The sequence below is a fragment of the Octopus bimaculoides genome, chromosome 5, assembly GCF_001194135.2.
Source record: "Octopus bimaculoides isolate UCB-OBI-ISO-001 chromosome 5, ASM119413v2, whole genome shotgun sequence".
NCBI classification, from domain to species: domain Eukaryota; kingdom Metazoa; phylum Mollusca; class Cephalopoda; order Octopoda; family Octopodidae; genus Octopus; species Octopus bimaculoides.
The window spans coordinates 108,288,210-108,307,797 of record NC_068985.1 but is presented as its reverse complement, the minus strand read 5'-3'; the positions used below and the strand labels follow the sequence as shown (position 1 = coordinate 108,307,797).

At 34.2% G+C, this 19,588-nt stretch overlaps 1 protein-coding gene across 4 annotated transcripts in view; it reads left to right on the top strand.

Moving 5' to 3' along the window:
* Window positions 1–383: 383 nt before the first annotated feature.
* The window catches only part of LOC106879657 (inter-alpha-trypsin inhibitor heavy chain H3), a 39,783-nt gene continuing 20,578 nt past the window's right edge, over window positions 384–19,588 (top strand). For 3 of the 4 annotated variants that reach the window (XM_014929326.2, XM_014929324.2, XM_014929322.2), the window contains exons 1-10: window positions 384–769; window positions 4,865–5,022; window positions 7,680–7,790; window positions 7,885–8,135; window positions 9,591–9,754; window positions 11,831–12,119; window positions 12,970–13,661; window positions 14,299–14,371; window positions 16,718–16,744; window positions 18,843–18,866. In XM_014929326.2, coding sequence (XP_014784812.1) covers window positions 692–769; window positions 4,865–5,022; window positions 7,680–7,790; window positions 7,885–8,135; window positions 9,591–9,754; window positions 11,831–12,119; window positions 12,970–13,661; window positions 14,299–14,371; window positions 16,718–16,744; window positions 18,843–18,866 — 1,867 coding nt within the window. In that variant the 5' untranslated portion in view covers window positions 384–691. The remainder of the gene's footprint in view (window positions 770–4,864; window positions 5,023–7,679; window positions 7,791–7,884; window positions 8,136–9,590; window positions 9,755–11,830; window positions 12,120–12,969; window positions 13,662–14,298; window positions 14,372–16,717; window positions 16,745–18,842; window positions 18,867–19,588) is intronic. The other variant, XM_014929323.2, reaches the window with a different exon arrangement.

Genomic DNA, 19,588 nt, shown 5'->3' with positions numbered 1-19,588 from the left:
ATATATATATATATATATATATATATATATATACATATATATATATACATATACATATACATATACATATACACATGTATATACATACATGTGTGTATATATATGTATCTATGTGTATATATATATACATATTTGTATATATATGTGTGTTTGTGTATATATATATGTATGTGTGAGCGTGAGAGGACGTGCCTTTATGTGTTTGTGTGTGTGTGTGTGTGTGTGTGTGTGTGTGTGTGTGTGTGTGTGTGTGTGTGTGTGTTCGTTTAACACAGTTTCTAAAACATAATTTGAGACGTTTCTCTACAGCGCAATTTGTCCAATCCCATTGGTTTCATTTGAGAAATCTATCCTTGAGGCATTTTATCCAATAACCGCCTATGTTCCTGAATTTAGACTAGGCAGATCCTGTTTGAGTTCCGTCACTCCACTATGTAACTTACTCAGATTTATAACAAAATCACAAGAATATTGTATATACGTTTCATATATCTAAGTGTTCTTTCGTGTATGTATATATATAAAACAACTGAGCACCATTGCCTTTCTTTTGGTGTTTGACTCGTGACCACATTGATTATTCTGGTGATATATTTATTGAAGTTTTTAAGAATTTTTAAGAAATTTTTAAAGAATTGTTTGAAGTCAGAGCAACCTGAAGACAGAAGAAATTGAAAGAATCACCAAGAAAATGGCACCACGGTTGTTATTTGTAATATTCAGTACTGCATTTTATTTGGGGATAACAGCCAATGAAGAGCCTATTCACGTAAGCTAATATTACAATAATCATTTGATATCTTCATTTAGTGTTGTTAATGTGACCTTAATTTCTGAAACGGAGGATTTCTATTTTATATACCTCCTATCATTTTCACTATCAATTTTTATTGCAGATTTCATTTCAGTAATTAGTGGAGATTGGAGACCTATTAGTTAGAATTGGCAAAAATCGAATTCATGTATTGAAGCTATAGTAATATTCTGATTTCATAAATCATATCGAATGTTTATTCTAACATTTGCAGTTAGATTATTATGAACACATTACTAATCAAGTAATGCTTCGTAGCAATATTTAACTGTATATCTCTTTCATGAATATTTGAGGAAAGTAATTTCAGTTTCAATGCTAATTTGTTTCGATAGATGAGAATTATTGCATCTTTGAGGTATTTTGAACTTAGTTTTGCTTGTGTATGAACTATACAAATGTCATTATGAATAAACAACGAAGGAATTCGAAATCCACCCACTTTCTTGTCGATACAGTGTGGGAACGTTCTTTCGCCATTCCATTGTGGGTTATGTTTTAAATGGATTCTCGACGACGATACCTCTTTCCGTCACAACCAGAACCTTTTAGCCTTGACCACTGTAATGGCAGGTGACAGGCATCTAGCCAGGATAACCGTTCCGGTTTAAAGAGTTAGAGTAAGATGCTGATCTGAGACGCTACAGTTGATAACACTTTCCCAGTTGCAACTGAGTCGCTTAAACCCAGATTCGACTGCAAGAGGGGTAGAAGATAACTCAGTACACGCTACTAATGGACAGAATCCTTTTCGCACCAGGCGCTGCGCGGATCTCTGGCGTAACTGAGCACCAGATACCTTTTTCATCTGTAAATCTTGCATAAAGGCTTTGTACTTGAAACAAAGTAGCCGGTGAAGTTAAGTGACCTGAGGCTGGGAATATCAAAGATTTTTTTCTTTGTAAAAAGGATATTTTATCAAGAGAAAATATAGAATTTGTGTCTTCGCATAAGTTTTCCCTCGATATCTAGAAAAATTTGTGCGTTGATACTGTTTCCTGAATTATGTCTTCTCATAATTTGTTCATTTTACCTAACTACTATTAAATTACTCCATTATTTTCTGCGGAAGCGGCACCACTCATTGTTGTCTTTTGTTGTAGTTGTTGTTTTTGTGGTGGTGGTGGTGGTTGTGGTTGTTGTTGTTCTTCTTTCTTAGACTCACAGACAGATCTATGGTAATATTAGTTCTAGCTATGAATATCCCATCTCGTTTTGTAATAATGTGTGCAACATATTAATATCGTATTTTTAATTATTATTTTTATGCAAGTTTTAAGCATCGATATGTGTTACACATGACAACGTTTTAACACAGCATTAATAACAATGCACTATATGGAAATATGGCCTGTTATTGGGATAAAACACATATTTTCTGACTGAATCTGGTTTTGTTCTCACAAGCATTTGTTGCCTACGTTAGTTACATTACTTCTATTACAAGCCCTACCTCCACTACTATTATCATCAGCAATATAGCTTCTCCATCACGTAGACTCGTTTTTATTCTGTTCTCGAGACTATATATATATATATATACTAACTGACCCTGTGTCGTCAAAAATGATGGCTAATTGTAGTTTTTTTTATATATATATAAGGTACATACTAATCACAGATATAAAACATTCATATACTTCCCTTGTATACGCACACATATACTCAAAATAAAGTTGAAATGCTGTTTGACTTTACCTTTCAACGTTGAACGCTCGCCATCTCATTTCAATTGCCCCCCTCACACACAAGCATTCATATACTTCTCTTCTTTTACATACACACACATATACTCAGAAAGAGTTGAAACACTGATTTTTGTGTTCACCCCTTCCTTCCTTATTCATTTATCACACTTTCCTTTCTCCATTGCTATTACTTTCTCTCACTCTCTCTCTGTCGGAGCTATTATTCTCACTACTTCTCCTTCCCTGAATTACTATATGTATATATATTGAGAGTGCGGGCGAGCTGCTCCCGAAAATGTAATACAAACATTGAATGATACAGTGTTTATTAGAATAGCTTTCGTTCAATAATTGTGGGCATTTTCGTTCAATAGGTACTCAATTCGTCGGCTGTTTTGTACTCTAAACGTCATCCTTAAGTATCCCCGGTGAATGCAGATGATACTTTACTGAACCACTTCCTCCAATCCTTCTTTTTGGAAAAAATATCATCTTAGTAAGCACTTACATTACTATAGTTGTGTGGAGGTACAGTATATTACTGGAAATAAAAGTCCCTACATTCAAAGTTCCCTTGAAAGAATTCCATAAAAGACTGTGGCAGCAGAAAATAAGGCCACTTCTGAAGACAGCATCTTCTCAGCCCTCAACGCGTGTTCCTTGCGTCTGTTCCATCTATTGTGTGCCCAGGTATAGTACACAGGGGCCTCTACATACAACCAGTGTTCGGGAAAACAGATCAAATTAGCATAATTTGAAGAAAACTATCAAAGTGGTTTCTGGTGGATTCAGAACTACGTTTCGAGCATTGTCTTCTTTGAAATATACACGCTGACCATTTTCAAGATGTACAGATAGATTTTAAGAAGGTATTCCTACATGAAAACAGGGTGTGGCCTTTGTGATCACAGTGTATTTGTCTAAAAGCAGAACAGTTCTTCATGCAGCGCTTGTCAATTGGTTGAAGTGACATGAAAAGCATCGTCATTCATGGTACATTTGTGAATAAGTCTCGAACCGAAATAAGTGGATGTATTGTTTAGGAAAATACTATTTACTTGTTTAAGGGTTGTTCTGGGTAAATTGCGAAAATAACTCTAACAGTTCAAATACTAAGAAATAAACATACTCAACTTGATTTATACCAAATACCATAGGAAAATGAATGAGCTCTTTCCCTTGGCTAGGAAAACGAATGGGTTATTTCCTTTGGCTTGGTTATATATGTGGATCACTTCCAGGGGCCCTCACCATCCAATTATAGATTTGTATTAAACTTCAATGAACTTAGTAACAAACTGAGTGATACTTTAGCATCTATTGATATATGTATATCAATAGAACAAACTTACACAGAGAACAAATGACAAAGAAAATTAAAGGGGAAGAGGTAAAGTGTTATAAGCCCAAGAGCTGTTTCTGCAAACTCGGGGATCCATCATAATTTTGCTGGATATTCTTCACCACAATATGCAGCCAGCAATGGAAACAAATAAACAGTGGATATATGGAGCTTCTGTCATCAGAGTAGGAGAAATATGTTACATTTCAAATCATGATTCAGAGAAGTTTGCAGGCTGAATTTTTAAACATTATTTATTAGTATAATTCGAAATTTCTTCTGTGTTTCAATTTATCAATTCAAAAGATTAATTATATCCAGTCAATGTATTTTCAAGCGAAATCTCATCTTTTAACTAACGAATATTATTTTGCTGATGAGCACATGTATTTTACTATTAGTATATTGTTTAAAAAATACCTTCAATATTCTTCCCTGGTTTTCGAAATTTTGTTTACCGGAAGAGGCCTTTCAGTGATATTTCCATGATCTGCTTGAAATAGTAGCTAATATTTTCTTTAAACCATAATCTGTCAAGTTGTAAGAAAGGGCACATTGGATTAAGCATTCTTAGACACACTTAACAAGACTGAATTGTCCTGAAGGGAATGCCTCGAACCAAAAGTCAACTCGCGCCAGACATCATGTAGAACTAAACGTTAACTAGTCCATATGCATGAAAATTAATAGCCTCGGGGTCTTTGTGGTCACCATGAGATCTCATTAAAAGATAACATAATTGCAATTGTTTTTATACTCATCAAATTATAAAACGTGTAAGGGACAACAAATATTTGCATTTCCTGTTACTACATACACGATAGTGATTACCTTTGATTTTCAGATGCCCGAGTAGTATCAAATCTGACAATGTTAGAAGTTTATTACTTATCACGTAAACAAAACCGTTTTTTCGGAATTTATTTTTAATTGCCACATAAAGGTTAACATTAAAGATCTATTTCAGGGATGTACGATACATCGTCGGTTTTTTTGTTTGTTTTTTTTTTTCTTTTTCAGAAACCAAGCCTGAAATCACTTCATGTAATCAGCGATATTAAATATCGATTTGCTACCACTCTAATTTCCATGAAATATTATAACCCGTTCAATTCTTCAGTCAGCGCAGACTTACATGTAAACATGCCTCGTAGATCATTTATATCGAATTTTTCAATGTAAGTATTGTTTATTTTTCACAACATGTACTTTTAGTCTATCCTTTTTAGCCTTAGAAAATGAAGTTCTTTTGGAGTAAGTTATCAAACAAATCGGACCATATGATGTATGAATTTTTAGAAGGTTTTGATTATATTATGATACTGGATTAATGACCGAACGATTTGAAAATAAATATATAATATAGAAATTACAGCAATTTTCTTATTAAAGATGTAGTGAATTTAGAGCTGTATTTCTAATACCCTTATTAGGACTGTGATTATAAGGAGTTGTGCGTATATATTTTATGTAAATATTTTCTGCTTGGAAAACACTCTATACACTCTCCTGACCTCTTTCACGAGTGAGTATCAATATTGTTGTAAGATTAATAACTCTCACCCTCACTCGGGTATAAAGATGAACAGTAAAGGAAAACCAGTCGACAAGAAAGTAGAAGAGGGAAGATGTTCTGCAAAATGTAATTAATGTACTTCAAAGAGGAATCTGGAGTTTTTTTTTTTTATCTAGCTATAAGAGCTTTATAAAAAATGAGAATAAATCCCAGTTGGAAACGTTGATAGCAGTGTAAAAACGGCCAAATGCTTCCTTAACTTTCACTCCTGAAATAACTTCTGTATGAAGAATTATGGTTTACAATAAATATTCTACATAAAATTTTCAATTTATATGAAAATCACAAGCTATGAGTCGAAAAATAGAAGAATGACAGCAGAGAGCGCGGTGTACGGTTTCTGTGAGTTTAGATAAAATACATTCCTTAACTGATCAAGACTCGTCCAATCTTATGGAAATTATTTTTGATTGAAAACCCGAATGATTAAAGCATTCTTCTCTGCTCATTCTTTCATATACCCACACACAACCAATCCTCATAAATGCAAAACATCCCAGTAGCTGGTGCATAGTCGTGGAAGCACAGCCTACAATATCTAAAAACAAACATTCACTTAGAAGTATCTGTTCAACATTTCATCGCCTGCAAAACAAGAATAAAGATATAAAGGGGACAGACTGTGCAGATTGCAAATTTACGCTATTCCCAACCTGCAACAGGACCTTTAAAACAAAACACTGTATTTTCTGACTGTTTCGTTCCTCTCTGACTGCTCTCTCTCTCTCTCTCTCTCTCTCTCTCTCTCTCTCTCTCTCTCTCTCTCTCTCTCTCTCTCTCTCTCTCTCTCTCTCTCTCTCTCTCTCCCTTTCCATCTCTCACACACACTCACAATAAACGTATTTAAATCATTTGTTCACTTCGATTACCAATCATAGAAATTCTATAAACACAATTACTACGAGGTAAGTGGTGAGAAGGATGTCCGTTCTCTTACCATTAATCTTTAAACTTCGATTCTCACCAAGTTCTTACATCCTTCTGTCTCACAACAAAACTATGTTTTTATTTAATCGTTCTAGAGTAGATTTTTCAAACCTCTGCATCACAGCTCATTAATATGTTGCACGTGGCCAACAAATGTGCCGTGAGATTTTTAGGGGAATCGTAAATTATTATGGTATTTAGAAAACCTTGGTATTTTTAATGTAGCACACCGGTAGAATCATTGTTCTATAGATAGCCACAAACAGAGTTTTGGAAAGCTCCAATTGGTCAGGAAACTGCCTCATAAAAAATTGATTAAAATCATACGCTTTAAAATGAAAACATCTGTCGAAGTATACTATAAAAATAATTAGGATTCATTTTATTAGTTAGTTTTTAAATCTAGATTTCATGCAATCTTGGGCACATTGTAAGTTTATTTCGATTATTGCATGTAAACATTTAAAACATAATCAAAAAGTTTCAAATATTCTTAAAATTCTAAAATACTGGGTGTTTGGTCTAAATATGACTATATATGTCTCCTTTTGTCAAGAACAGCTTGGTGAACAGTCAACGGCGCTGGAGATTAAAGTTGTAGCTGGAAAAATGTTAGTTGATATGGAGGACTCAAAGCCATCTAAACATTGGAAAAGAGTTACTTGTACTCTGATGATTCACGCTGGTTATCAAAACGTCGACATCATGATTGCTGCTGAATGTTCTGCGAACACTGTAAATGCTGTAAGACGTAACATGGGAATCATGAAAATCAAGATCCTCCAATTATGATTGCCTTTCGGTGTGTCTTCAGTGGTGACATCATGCCAACCCATATTTTTGAATAAGGCCTTAGGCTTCATTCAGACGTCTGTGGTCAATACCTGTCTGGAGAGGGTTGTTGCTGAAAGGCTATAAATCTAACAGCACAGTTGCAAAGTGTCCTTAGGGCTTCACCAGCTCCAATTTCTAGATCCTAATTCCTTCAATTGTAAATACTGTGTGAGTTACAGTACAGAAAAACACCAAACACACTGTAAGTAACAATAAGATCGGGATGGTAGCGAAGATCAAGTGAGGAATACATATTTCAGTTTCCGAAGTAGACTTAAGAACGTAGTGGAACCTCAGAGTGGCTATGTTAATTAAACTATGATCTGACAGTCATAATCAAGTTGATATATTTTTGCTTTTTAAATAACTTTTATTTTTGGACGGAATATTGTGTTTGTCTTCCCTTTAATATAAACTGTAAAATTCATCCAGAGCACCCTGTAATTTTAGCGATGTTTCAGCCTTTTTTTTTATATTTAATTTTATTTTCGATTGCAGGGAAATTGATGGACATGTGACGGTAGGAGAAGTAAAGGAAAAATCGGTTGCTAAAGATATTTACGAAAATTCCGTTGAAAAAGGGCAAAGTGCTGGCTCTATTGAAGTCAAGTAATATTTTATTTTCCTCATATTTGATATTTCCTGCTATTAGTATTCTAATAACAATATCTCCAAAATATTTCTACTTTTTATCATTTTCCAGACACCGCTTTGCAAATACCTTTCATATATCTGTTAATGTTGAACCACAGAAGTATATAGTTTACAACTTGACTTATCAAGAACTTCTAACACGAGAGAACAACAAATACAGGCACGTTATTCATTTGTCCAATGGTGAAATTATTGATGATTTTTTAGTTGAGATTTTCATTAGGGAACCGCAAAACATTATTGATGTGCTTGTACCAGAAATTACTGACGATAAATTAACGGATATCGCCGTTGACAAAGGCAAGTAAATCACTTATGTTTGTTTTTCTCTATATTTTTATCAGACATTATCGTCACGAACGTCATTTAACCACTGTTTTTATAAGCTTCACAGATTGGCCGCATGTCAAAAATACAGAAAATAGTATTCTTGATAATGAAAATAAGGTTTCTGTAGTGAATATTAATTTTTGTACTGGAGTGAATATAAACATTTCTTTGAGCAGGTGTTATAAAATTCAATAGAAGTAGATGTAAGTGAAATATAAGAAAACCACATTCAATAATAATATTCACTTCCAGTATATCAAGTTCTATACATGTACAACATGTTATAATTAATCACATGTAGGAAAAAAGAAGATATTTGGCATATTGTCGAAGGATTAGAATTGATAACCATTCAACTGCATTGCTCAAGGTAACAGAAAAGTATGATATTCAGATGACAAGTTATATCAAAGATGAGGCCAATTTTCTCATTATTACTCATAGTAAGTACTATAGAACTACACTTATCAATAAATTGTCTACAAAATGATCTTTATTCTTGTGTAAAGAAAACACTTCACTTAGAATAAATAATACACTTCGGAATCGTACAAATTTCATTTCGTTTACACTTTAACATCATAACGTCATTGGGGTAACATTTTTTTTCTCTTCTGTAACATTAAATCATCTTCAGGCCAACAATATAATGTCCAAATCCCTACTCTTGTGACAATGCCGCCTTCAACAACCAGAATTACACTGTGCTACAGTAAGTATTTCCCGCGATAAACGTTACAGTTTGTTATGGTAAATTTCAAACTTAATTGTTCACATTCCCATAGTAAGCATAATAATTCCTCACTATATACCTTAGCAATTTAGGAGGAATAAAAAGGAATTTCCGAAGGCATAATTTACCCTATGTTCACTGGTGTCTCAAAACGAGCTACTACGACATTCAAGCAATTCTTGGCTCTGAGGAATCTCAAACACGCAAGGAAGTGCTAATTACAATGCAAAGAGTAGCAAAATAGGGGTAGCAGAGAGATGTCCTGAATGCGCGTCTGTTCCTTAAGACTTAAGAAGTTAAGAACTGAAACACTTCCGTAAGAAAAGTTGCTTGTTTTCTGAAGACCTTTTGCTATTTACTTCTCCCGCTAGATTTTCTTACTAGATCGTCGTAAAAAATCATGCACTAGCTGATCATCAAATGTTACGCAGTCCTTTATTACAGACTGACTAAACTTATTGTTAAAATGTCCTGCACTGACATAATATTACCCACCCAAGGTAAACGCTATCTAATTTTGCCGCTGTTCACGTTACATTATCACACAGTTAATATCACAATGATTCGCAGCTAATCAAGTCCATCAAACCATTTAAGTTATATCTCATCAGGTTTGGTGTTATTGAAATAACAGGTATAGCAAATCTGCTATAGATATAAGTTAAAATATTTGTTGTTTGTTTTTCAAACAGAGCTGGATTCTGCCTCAATTGAGTACATCAGCAGTAGAGAGGTTTACATCAAATACAACCCAAGTCGTAAACAACAACAAGAAATATCAGAGAAACATGGTGTTGCAGGCTTACTTAGAGTGGAATATGACGTAAATCGTCAAAATAATTCAAATTTAATATATGTAAGTCATTGTTTTACATCAAATTCTCATCATGCCATTTAAAAGAGATTATTATACTATGCGTGTGTGTGTGTGTGTGTGTGTGTGTGTGTGTGTGTGTGTGTGTGTGTGTGTGTGTGTGTGTGTGTGTGTGTGTGTGTGTGTGTGTGTGTGTGTGTGTGTGTGTGTGTGTGTGTTTGTGTGTGTATGTGTATTATTATCAGTTCTTCATAACAACATATTTTCATCTTCATATACAAGAAATTGTTCATTCTTATTCTTTCTCTCTATATTTGCCTCTTTCTCTCTCCCTCTCTCTCTCTCTCTCTCTCTCTCTCCCTCTTTCCACGTCACTCTCTGTCTTACTATCTAACTATCTCTCTCATTCACTTTCATCTTCACTTTTGAGTGTGCACATACTTTCATATTTTTATGTATGTGTGTTGCAATACACTTTATATGTGTGTTGGAATACACTTTGTATGTGTGTTGGAATACACTTTGTATGTGTTTGGCATATGTACCTTTTTACAGAGGTGCGTCTACGTATGCATATATATATATATATATATATCGCTGAAAACAATTCTGCTTTTGTCCTTTCTGATTCGATGAGTAAGATGGATACCATTCAGGTTTCACAATGAATTCCAAAAGCAAGACACCCACTAAACTTTTGGTCTGACGTATATCTTAGACTGGTTTATTATTATATATTTTACTTCTCATATCTCTCGACCTTACTCACTCCAATTAATTCTGTGAGAGCAGACAGTAACTTGTTGTCAAAGGCCTCACAGAATTTTTCAGGATCTCTTCCCACAAATTATAAGACTTCGTCCCTAGATGTTAGGTATCGTGGAAGATACCCAAGTACCAGTCTGTAAATCTTTGTTGTCCCCCAGTTAAGCAGCTATGTATGTATGTATGTATGTATGTATGTATGTATTATGTGTGTATGCATGTATGTATGTATACACGTATGTATGTTTACACGTATGTATGTATATATGTACAACACCATATCGGATGATTACTAGTATGCCTCTCCGCGTATCGCAGGCTTTCAGTACGAAACCGTTAGTGCATACATATATCATCTATATAATGTATATACACATCTATATAATGTATACCCAAGTACCAGTCTGTAAATCTTTGTTGTCCACAGTGAAGCAGCTATGTATGTGTGTATGTATGTATGTATGTACGTATGTATGTATGTATGTATGTATGTATGCATGTATGTATGTATATATGTACAACACCATATCGGATGATTACTAGTATGCTTCTCCGCGTATCGAAGGCTTTCAGTATGAAACCATTATTGCATACATATATCATCTATATAATGCATACACACGAGAGAGTGAGAGAGAGATGGACGACGTCAATTGAAATGAGGATCGTAAGACAATATGCTTTAAGGTAGAAGTACGAAAGATCTAGAAAATGGAGTAATTAGTTTATTTATCCGCGGGCATGAGTAAGTTAATGGTAGAACGTATTATGTCGATTAATTAACTAGATAGTTGTTGTTGTTCTGAGAGAAAAATAGTTAATATATTCCCTGCAGGATAAAAGGTTCACCAATCAATTGTTTAAACCTCAAGAGACTGTCATGGGGAATAGCGGTAACAACTTCTACAATGATGATGTTAAAAACGTAGAAGCTGTAGAGTGTTTAGCAATAAACCGTTTTCATTAGATAAGTAACATCTTTAAAATTTAGCAGAGACACAACTTTAAGCAAATTTATATAACTAACTCCAAAGAACTTCGAATACAATGGGACTTAAAATGGAGTGAAGGTTTCTGAACATATCAAAAAGACACATAAATATGTGTTTTCTGGATAAGGTAAGAGAATTAATCAAAGGTTCATACTGGTATTCCAAACTGCACAACGAATTATTTTTTATTCTGTTGTTAACATAAACAAATCTATTTCTGTTCTAATGACAGGACGATAATCACAATATATTTAGTAGCTTGTATATTGTGACTCTATCTCATACTAAATATTAGTTGGACTACTTTTCTCTAAAATATTAAATCAAACATCGATTAATGTTTTCTCTTCAAAATTTTCAGGCAGTCGATGGCTACTTTGTTCACTTCTTCACTTCTGATTCCATGCCAAATCTTCCAAAGTACATCATATTTATGCTTGATGTCAGTGGATCAATGTATGGTCCTAAAATTGAACAATTGAAAAAAGCTATGGAGAATATCCTTGATCAACTCGATCCAGAACTTGATAAATTTCTCATCGGAAATTTTAGCAGTGATGTCTCATGGATGAAGGAGGAATTTTTAATGGCAAACAATCTTAACAAAGAATTAGGCAAAAAGTACATAAAGTCACTTCAAGACGGCGGACGTGAGTTAAACAAAAATTAGAAAATATTTATCGAATTTTGTTTGTGAGTTTGAAACTATTTCCAAAATTTACATTGCTTTATAATTTATTAGAAAATTTTAATAGATTATATTGACGAAGAAGACTTAGGGATAGTTTTAATTTTAAAATCGTGAGTTTATGGATGTATAGTTCAAATTATCGTCAAAGCTCGTTTTTTTGCTGCACACTTATCTTTCTTTAGTCTCTAAATTATCATTTTATGTTCCTCGTCTTGAAGATAAGGATGATGCTGTTCTGCTACCATGCTTTCTTTTTTTTTCTCATATGTATTAGGTATAATATATCAGCGTAAGTGATGGCACAGGTTTAAGTGAAACACTGAGTTACGCAATATTGTTTCACAACTTGAAGTTACGATACAATTTCCTTCTATTTGGACTCAAACCAGCTTTGCAGTAGCTTTCATTAATTTATATTTTCCTCTTCAGTATGGCACTCTTTTTCCTACACTATTGATATTGTATATACTATTACACAGAATGTTAAAATATGTCAATATTTGACAGTGGTACTCCATGTCTATATTTTAAAAATCCTATTACTACGTACTACTGTGCTATATGTATCATAGAACTTTTAATCTTGTTATTGACCTGGTACGTTGATTAAGCATTTTAAAATAGTTCCATATTTTAACATTTTATGTTTAAATTCATCTTCTTTTCAGACCAAAAGATTTGGTTACGCTTAACTTAAAATTATACGTCAATGCTGCTTTCCTATTAAGTTTGTATCACTGACCTTAATTGCTTATGTGTACAAACATTCTGCTATTTTTTCTGAGAGTGTAATTTTACTATTTCTTCAGGTACAAATATTAACGCTGCTCTCCTTCAAAGTATAGACAAACACAAGCCAGCTTTAAACCCCACAAAGAAAAGTATCATCGTATTTCTCACTGACGGAGATCCAACAGAAGATGTTACTAACTTCGAACATATCAAGAAAAATGTCAGAGAATCCAACCAAGATATTTCATTATTTACCCTTTGTTTTGGAGGTGATTGTGACAGTAAATTTCTTCGTGAGCTCGCCACAGAAAACGGAGGCTTCAATAGGAAGATTTATTTAGATGCTGACAGTAAACTTCAAATTGAAAATCTTTATAAAGAAATATCTAACATTGTATTAAAAGATATTACATTTGTTTACTTAGATGTTGCTGTTAAAACTAGTTCTACGTCATTTAGCAACTACTTCAAAGGATCAGAATTAGTTGTTTCCGGTGTTTTGCCGCAAGAATACCGACCAACTATAAATGTGAGTTTTGCAATGACAAACTGCTGGGGTTTTAATAACGAAATATTAGAATTAAAATTATATGGAGATGACTTTACCATATACGATGATCGTTTTTCGGAAGATTCAAGTTTGACTAGTATTCAGTCACTTTCTGAAATTACTGAAAAGACTTATGTTTACCTCACCTTGAAACAACTTCTCATGGAAGACAGAAAGGAGGAAGAAGTACGACATGCCATTCTTACTTTGGCTCTAAAGGTGAGTACAAAGGACGTTATGATAAATTATATTTTCATTATTTTAAAACATATGATTTATTTCTTAATAGTTACTGTTCTAACTCTGCTAAAGAACATTTACGATAGTCAAGGATGCGGATCATCGACTTTTTAAGATCACGCTCTGTGATTAACTCTCCTCTGCTCACCATGATAGAGGATCGCCGAAGAAGATGTACAAGAACTCTCTAAACAAATCTCTTGGCCTCTATCACGTTGATCACCGCCAGCAGATTGTTCTTGTGATTGACTGCAAAGACTGACGTCACTACGCCGTCCGGGCAACGGCCTTCTTTGAAGATGCTGGCAGAACCCTCCTTGCAGACCGATGGTGGGGGAAAGAGGAAAAACAAGGACGCTACGACCAACCCTAATCAGCTCACCTTTCCACCATGTAGTATTACATTTACTTGATTACTCTACAACCTTGGTTATTTTCACAATTCTTGAAGTCTTCTAATAATAATAATAATAATAATAATAATAATAATAATAATAATAATAATAATAAGCAATCTAAATGTAAGAAATGTAATGTCGATGATGGAAATATTTCATGTATAGTTTCCTTATTAATACTACTGTTGTCCTGAAACTAATATTCTTGTTTTTCACAGTATAATTTCGTAACTCCATTAACATCAATGGTTGTCACTAAATACAAAGTGAATGAAGAACTGTTTGAAGAAGGTAATTTTATCATTCATACCACTTTAATGACAAGCTCCTGAGGTCATGATAACGAAATAATTAAACTGAGATGACTTTACCATATACGTCTTTCAACCAATCAATCATAACAAAAGATTTTTTTATGATTGTTTATATCATAAAATCTAAAACTATATGTTATCATTATCTAAATGTATCCATGATTGCCATGCGATAAGTACTAGGTATCAAACGTTCAACTCCGCAATGATTAATCTAAAAAATTTAGCTCAAATATACTAGATTTCGTTTCATAGTATTTTCGCTTAAATCAGGAAAACTAATATAACCTGTAGAAATTATGGATAAAATGTAATGAATTTAAGAAACTTTCTTGGAAAACAATGTTTTTTTTTTGGTGGGGGGGTTTAATGCGCCTATTAATTCTTGAAACACAATGAAAATTTCATGTGATATGATTGATGGTTTATTTAATATTCTGCTTTTAAGCTTTTAAAATTAGTAATAAATGCAAAAGATAAAACGAAATTTTCCAGATTTAGATTTAGAAACATAAAAAACATAAATTCATTTGTATATAATCGTTAGAAAATTACATTATAATCATAGAATTATTTTCTGACTGAATAGTTTGAAAACAACAATTTAAAGTTATTTTAGTAAGTTTCATCTAATTTCATTTGCTCATATATAAACACGGTATATTGCCTTTATACTTAAAGCTTTATACTTAAAGTAACACTCAAAGATCTATCTTACCATAGTTACTCTAGTTCATCTATGAAATCTAGTTATAAGTCATAAGCAGAGATCACAGATCACAATTAATGAAAGCCACCAAATAGACAAGTATGGCAGCTTAAACAAGCTCAAAGGATTTGGGTTGACAACAGGCTGCAGGCAAAGGCTAATCGAGTCTTTGTTGTCCCACACAGGCGAAATGTGCAGGCAAAAAAGTGAAATGCTTCAGACCCTGGAATATTTGCTGGTGGAAGAAAAAAGTTTTCCAATATTACGATGGCTTTAGACACCATAAACACAAGATCTTGCAATACGTTTAAATAATTGCTGAAGTTTCTGGGCGGGCCAAAGCATTTCATATATTTATTTCACATATTCTGCTTACTTCTCTTATTCTAGCTACCTAATTTTCCCCAACTGGTATATCATCACAACCTCTACTAGAGCTGATGCTCGGTCAGTAGCATTTGTACTGTTAGGCATTGTAATATGGGTAATCTTTTTCTCAACAACACATAACGACTCCGTCCACACCTCAGTGATCTATCTCACTAAGTCTGTGTTCATCATATTAAACATCAACAGAAACGACTGAGAGATAAGCAACTTAACGGTACTGGAATAAAACAAATTGTAATTTCACAATTTCTTTATTCTTCTCTTATTTTTCCTTCTGAGCGCTTTGTATTCTTTACTTAATGAAACTTTTTCTGGGCTGAAAATGTAATTTGGTCACATATGTTCATGGTCACATATGTTGATGTTCACATACGTTACGATAAAGAACACCGAATTGAGTTCGAGATTTTGACAGAAAAATATTTACTTCTATCGTAAACAAAACGATATTGCTATTACCACGTACGTCAAACACTGAGATAGATCGAAGGTTATTGATCTTGGTCGTTGCTGTGGATAGTTCCTTGATGTTATTTTATCACTGTTGCTGTTGCCCACGTCCATTGTTTTTGTATTGTGACAACACTCTAACTGTCTGCTGTTTCTGCTTCTGTCCTCTGACTGCCGTCTTCTGATGTCTGCCATCCACCGTCTCTCGGTAGTGACCAAAATGCGCTGAATATAACGTTGAATATATACTGCTCAGAAAAAACACCCCAAAGATATAATTGATGTCACATCTGGTTTGATACAAAATCATGAATGATCAGAAATTTTGATGACGTAAGAATGTTCTAGCGCATTGCAATCGCATACTTGAGTTGCAGTTTTTTTTGTTTTTTTTTTGCAAGGGATATTGTGATCTGGGTTCGATTACTAAATATTCCTGCTATATATGTAATTAAATTGTACGTGCTATGCAATATAGCAATAACTAATTACAGAATTTATTTTGACAATATATATATAATACTACATTGATTGTATTTTAGAATGATCTAGCAAACATTTTCAGTCTAATTACTGTCTTAGTATGTATCATACATTATACCCTAAATAAGGAAAAATTGTTATATTTAGGAAATTGTTAAAAAAAAATTATAAAGTTTTCTCTAAAATTGATACCTCTGCTGGCACAGTTTCGTTATATTCTACTATGTTATACTAAAAATGTTACTTCGAGACCGTTATTACAATTTTCAATGTATTTCTTTTCCATTGTAGAAAAATCTTTACCATCTCTACGTCCATGTAAGTATATTAAAATTTGGACTGTTATTATATATGCATATTAAAATTTGGATTTGTATATTAAAATTTGGATTGAAATAGCTATACTATATGATCTCTTTCAAAAACCACTTCAAGTCATTCATAAAACTGACGACTTATTTTGCATTGCATTTGTAGCTAGGATATTTGCTTGCTTGTTATTTTGCGTTGTAATGGCCATGAAGCACAAGACCAGTTTTGTTAGGGAAGTGGTATAGGAAATCCAACTAACTCCAGTGTATAAATGCAACTTATTTTAAACTGCCAAAATGAAAAGCGGCAGGACCAGAGGAATTCATGGCTACTGACTCGAGTGGTTTAGGTAAACACACAAGCGAACTCCGTTGCTATTAGATAGAGTGGTGCAATTAGGCAGAGCGGATTCTAAAGGGGAAGACAACATTGTTGATGAAAGATCGGACAAAGGGCAATGAGACTGGCAACTACTGACCCATTGCCTGTCTTAACCTTTTATAGAAAGTGTTAACAGGTATCCTCACAGGGAAAATATATACGTTCCTTGCGGAAAACAATCTACTTCCAATAGAACAAAAGGGATGCTGTAAAAGAACCAAGGGCACAAGTGACCTTTTGTAATAAAGAACTACAAACGATACCAAAAATACTTGTGCATGGCCTGGATAGAATTTTAAAATGCTTACGACAAGTTGCCGCATTCGTGAATTTGGGAAACACTTGACATGTGTGGAATAGCTGAAAACGTGTGTGCACTGATTAAGAACATCATGGCTAGTTTGAAAACACGTCTTTTCTGTAACAAATAGCATTTAGCCGAGGTAACAATCAAAAGAAGTATCTTTCAATGAGACTCTCGTTCACCTTTGCTATTTGTTACAGCCTTGATCCCACTTTCTTTTGTCCTACGTAAAATTAACGTGCACTATGAGCTGAGAAAGAACGGTCCTCGTCTCAACCACTTCTCTTCATGGATGTTTTGAAACTGTTCGCAAAAACAGTCTGAAGTGGAGAGGCTGGTTGAGACTGTACAGATGGGCAGCAAGTATATAGGGATGGAATTCGTATCTCGAAATGTGCGGTGCTCACTTTGAAACGGGAGAAAAGCGCAGATTGTAGAGGCAAAGAATTGCCAAACGGAGACAGAAAGGAAGATCCGGACGATGATGAGTACAAGTACCTTGGGATCCTGGAGCTAGGCAATATCCTGCATAAAGAAATGAAAAACAAGATCTCAAACTTCTCTTGCAATTAAAACTAAGCTCCAGGAACCTTGTGACGGCCATCAACATATGGGCTGCTGCTATGGTCCACTATAGAGCACCAATCCTGAAACTGACACAAGCGGAGATTAACCAATTCGATCGCACTCCCCGAAAGACAATGACAATACATGGTGTCCTCCACCCTAAGGCGAACGTACATAGGCTTTACATGAAGAGGTGTAAAGCTGGACGTGGGCTGATTAGCGTATCGGAGTGCATCAACAGTGAATGGAGAAACATAGCAGAATATTTGGTAAACAACGAACAAGACCTACAGTATGCTGCTAATGCAGAAGGATTTACCAAAATTGGACTTGAGAGTGCTTATGAATTCCAATTACGAATAGCCAACGAGAGAGAAGAAATCCTACTCTGCATGGAATTACATAGTCAGTTCCACTGTTAAGCTACCAAATTAAAAGACCCAGAAGCATCCATGGAGGTGGCTCAGCAAGGGAGACCTAAAAAAAGAAGACTAAAAGCCTAATCATTGCTGCCCAGGACCAGGCATTGAATGCCAAGTCAGTAAAAAGGGATATATACCACGCAAGTAAAACGAACCTCTGCACAATGTGTGGAGAGGGGGTCGAGAGCGTGACTCACATTGTTAGTGCTTGTGAAAGTCTTGCGCAGACACGATAAGTTGGTCCCAAACCTTCACTGGCTGTTATGCCGGATGTATAGATACGAGGTATGAACATGCACATCAAAAGGTAATAGACGACACTTTTAACTAGGAACTATACAGTGTTCATTTATGTTAATATATACTTTTATCAGCGAAAAACCTGTTTTATCAACATTAAGTTACATTTTTTTTATATTTCATTTTACAGTTGGATATTACGCCCCGAATATCCGTGAGTAGAAATGCTTCGTTATTTTTACTTCTATCTATATATATAGCATCAAAATTTTTATGAACACTGAAAAATGCATAGTATTAAAATAGGTATTGAATCCCTTAACCATGAAAATTACATTCTATTGAGTGTTTTTGATAATGTTTCCTCTATTGCAATTTTACCCAGATTTAAAATTAGCTATTTTATTCATAATAGTATGATATTGGTAACATGCACACTTTGGGGCGGTGGGGAGGGGATAAATCAATTCTTTTTTTTTTTAGATTGCTGTAGCTACATTATAATTAACTTGTCAAATGTATTACTTTCGTTAAGGACATATGTGTATTTGAACAAGTGTTACAAACTCCATTGTGTAACAGAAGGTAATAATTTCATCCAAAAGAGAGTAATTCTTATCACAGATCACACAGAATTCAAGGCGACTGCCGATGGTGGTGTTGTCGAGCGAAATGCTTAGCGGTATTTCGTCTGTCTTTAGCTTTAGGGTTTTAGGGTTAGGGTTAGATTTTTAGGGTTAGGATTGGGTTTAGGGTTACGGTTGGGTTTTAGGGTTAGGGTTAGGGTTAGGGTTAGGGTTAGGGTTAGGGTTTTAGGGTTAGGGTTGGGGTTTTAGGGTTAGGGTTACGGAAAAAAGGAAAAATAATGAAATTGGGGAAGGGGGAAGGGGAGGGGCAAAAATTTCAAAATTTTAATTTTTGGCAATTTTCTAGAAT